Source organism: Neophocaena asiaeorientalis, unplaced genomic scaffold (genome assembly GCF_003031525.2).
Source record: "Neophocaena asiaeorientalis asiaeorientalis breed wild unplaced genomic scaffold, Neophocaena_asiaeorientalis_V1.1 scaffold31, whole genome shotgun sequence".
In the NCBI taxonomy this organism is placed as follows: domain Eukaryota; kingdom Metazoa; phylum Chordata; class Mammalia; order Artiodactyla; family Phocoenidae; genus Neophocaena; species Neophocaena asiaeorientalis.
Window position 1 is genome coordinate 446,649 of NW_020175320.1, and position 2,238 is coordinate 448,886.

At 54.2% G+C, this 2,238-nt stretch overlaps 1 protein-coding gene across 5 annotated transcripts in view; it reads right to left on the bottom strand.

Moving 5' to 3' along the window:
• The window catches only part of EIF4EBP2 (eukaryotic translation initiation factor 4E binding protein 2), a 23,988-nt gene extending 21,750 nt beyond the window's left edge, over positions 1 to 2,238 (bottom strand). For all 5 annotated transcript variants that reach the window (XR_003005989.1, XR_003005990.1, XM_024765491.1 and 2 more), the window contains exon 1: positions 2,067 to 2,238. Coding sequence is in view for 3 of the 5 variants with exons in the window: in XM_024765491.1 (XP_024621259.1) it covers positions 2,067 to 2,211 (145 nt within the window). In the remaining 2 variants the exon portion in view is untranslated. The remainder of the gene's footprint in view (positions 1 to 2,066) is intronic.

The following is a 2,238-nucleotide window of genomic DNA, read 5'->3' on the forward strand; positions in this document are numbered from 1 at the left end:
TTTTTTTGTGGTACACGGGCCTCTCACTGTCGTGGCCTCTCCTGTTGCAGAGCACAGGCTCCAGACGTGCAGGCTCAGCGGCCATGGCTCACGGGCCCAGCCGCTCTGTGGCATGTGGGATTTTCCCGGACCTGGGCACGAACCCATGTTCCCTGCATGGGCAGGCGGACTCTCAACCACTGTGCCACCAGGGAAGCCCCAGGCTTCTATCTTTAAAGTATGCCTAAAGACTATGCCCTTACTTTAAAAGCATTGTAGCTTGGCTGTCTGAAATATGCCAAAAAGAGTGTCCCTGTGGCTCTTCCCTCAGGGGAATAATGATTAATATACAGCTAAAAGTTTAGTTCCTTACTCAAAGAAATAATATCTGAGTGCAGTTGCTACTATGACATAAGTTCTGAACTGCTGGAAGCACAGGCGTTACGGAATTCACAAAGAATTCTGGAAGAAGTTATAAATCTCTGTCCATCACCTTGGAAAACAGTATCCATTTCTTAAAAGCTGTCAGTTCAAGTTCAAGACAACCCTATCTGGAGCAGATTCTGATCTGCCAAAATCTTTCACGATTAAAAGGCCAGAAGATTTCAGCATGCTTAGGGTCTGGCCTTGAACAGATCAGGTCAGGAGGGAGGTTTCTCCAATGAGGTAAGCCACCTCACTAGAAACTCCACTCCTCTGCAAAGTTATAACGTCCTTAAGCCCAGTTCTCCACACTTATTGATGAACTTCTCCTGCCTGGGTCATTTAAAAGTCTTCCAAGGCAGCCACCCCACTCCTAGAGTGGCCTGGCTGGATTCCTCTGTAGAGCTCTCTCCTAGATTTTTATCCCCTGTTGGCAAGGTCTTCTTACTCTACCGCCTTGCTATTGTGCGACCGATTAAAGGATCGCCCAGGCCTAACTGCAGGGGATTGGTTGTAGTACAACTGGTGAGCCCAGCCCACAAGAACGAAGCTAGCAATCTTGCAGACTGCAGGGGCTGCCAGCAAAGTCCCAACCCTCTAGCCAGAGGCCGTCACCAAAAGGCAAAGTCACGAAGTTAAAAATGAAGCACCATTCCTTTCATAATGTCCCTCAAGATCGCAGTCCAGTCTCCTCCCTCTGGAGAAAAGCCCAGTGAGGGGAAAGACAACCTTTGAGCTCCCTTTTCCCGTGACCAATTAATTCAACGCTCTTCACCTCTACCCCAGTGTTCTTCCTTGTAAACAGTTTCTGGTCGTACTTCGAAAAGCAGTGTTCATAAACCCCGCTCTGCATTGCCCCTTCCCCAGGATCAAGCAAGCCCCCCAGCAAGGGTACCCTGCTTGACAACGCCCTCTTCGATCTACCTCCAAAGGCGGCGCCGCCAAAACTCTACCCTCAAGGCTGCCAGCGCTCTACCCTCAACACTATTACTTGAGCACTATTTTATCACTCCTCCTCCAGCCTGGGGACTCCCCCCACCCGCGGGGCCTGGTCCAGCAAAGTAAACAATGCTGTCAAAGCAGGATAACACTGGGCGAGGCTTCCAAACTCCGCATTCCAGCCTTCTCCTGGTGTTCTAAAAGCAGCTAAACAAGTCATCGCAGCGTCGCAGGAGCGACTTACTCTCCCCAACTTCCTTTCTACAAAGGCCCGGGAGACGGCTCCAAAATCAAGCGTCAATGTACACAACTACACAATATGTAAGAGGCAGAGGTAATGCGGAGTGAGTGCAAGGCCAAATGTAGACGAATTTGCCCCGGAGCAGGAGGAGAGGGGGCAGAAAACTGGGCAGAGTGCGTAAACCTGCCACGAGGCGGGAACAAGAGCTTTTTTTCGCTACAGGAGAGCCACTTCCCAGAGTGGGCACGCACTGAATCGAGCTGCAGGCGAGAGAGAACGCGAAGTTAAGGTTCCCGAAAGCTGTCTCACGGGGGCTTTGGTGGGGCTGCGGCGGAGCCGGGGTGGCCGGAGCGGCCAGCGTGGACACGCCCTGAGTTAAAGAATCGTGGCGGGAAACTGAGGGGACACCGCAGAGGCTGGCGCGGACGCGCTCGGGAGCCGGCTCCAGGCTCGGGTGAGGGCCGCGCGGGCGGCCGGCGCTCACCTCCCGGCGTGGTGGAGAAGAGCGTCCCCCCGGGCGTGGTGCAATAGTCATGAGGTAGCTGCGCGGCGTCGCTGATGGGCACGGTGCGGGTGGGGATGGCGCGGCTCTGGCTGGGCTGGTGGCCGTTGCCGGCGGACGAGGACATGGCTCTGGACGCGGGCTCTCGGGCTTT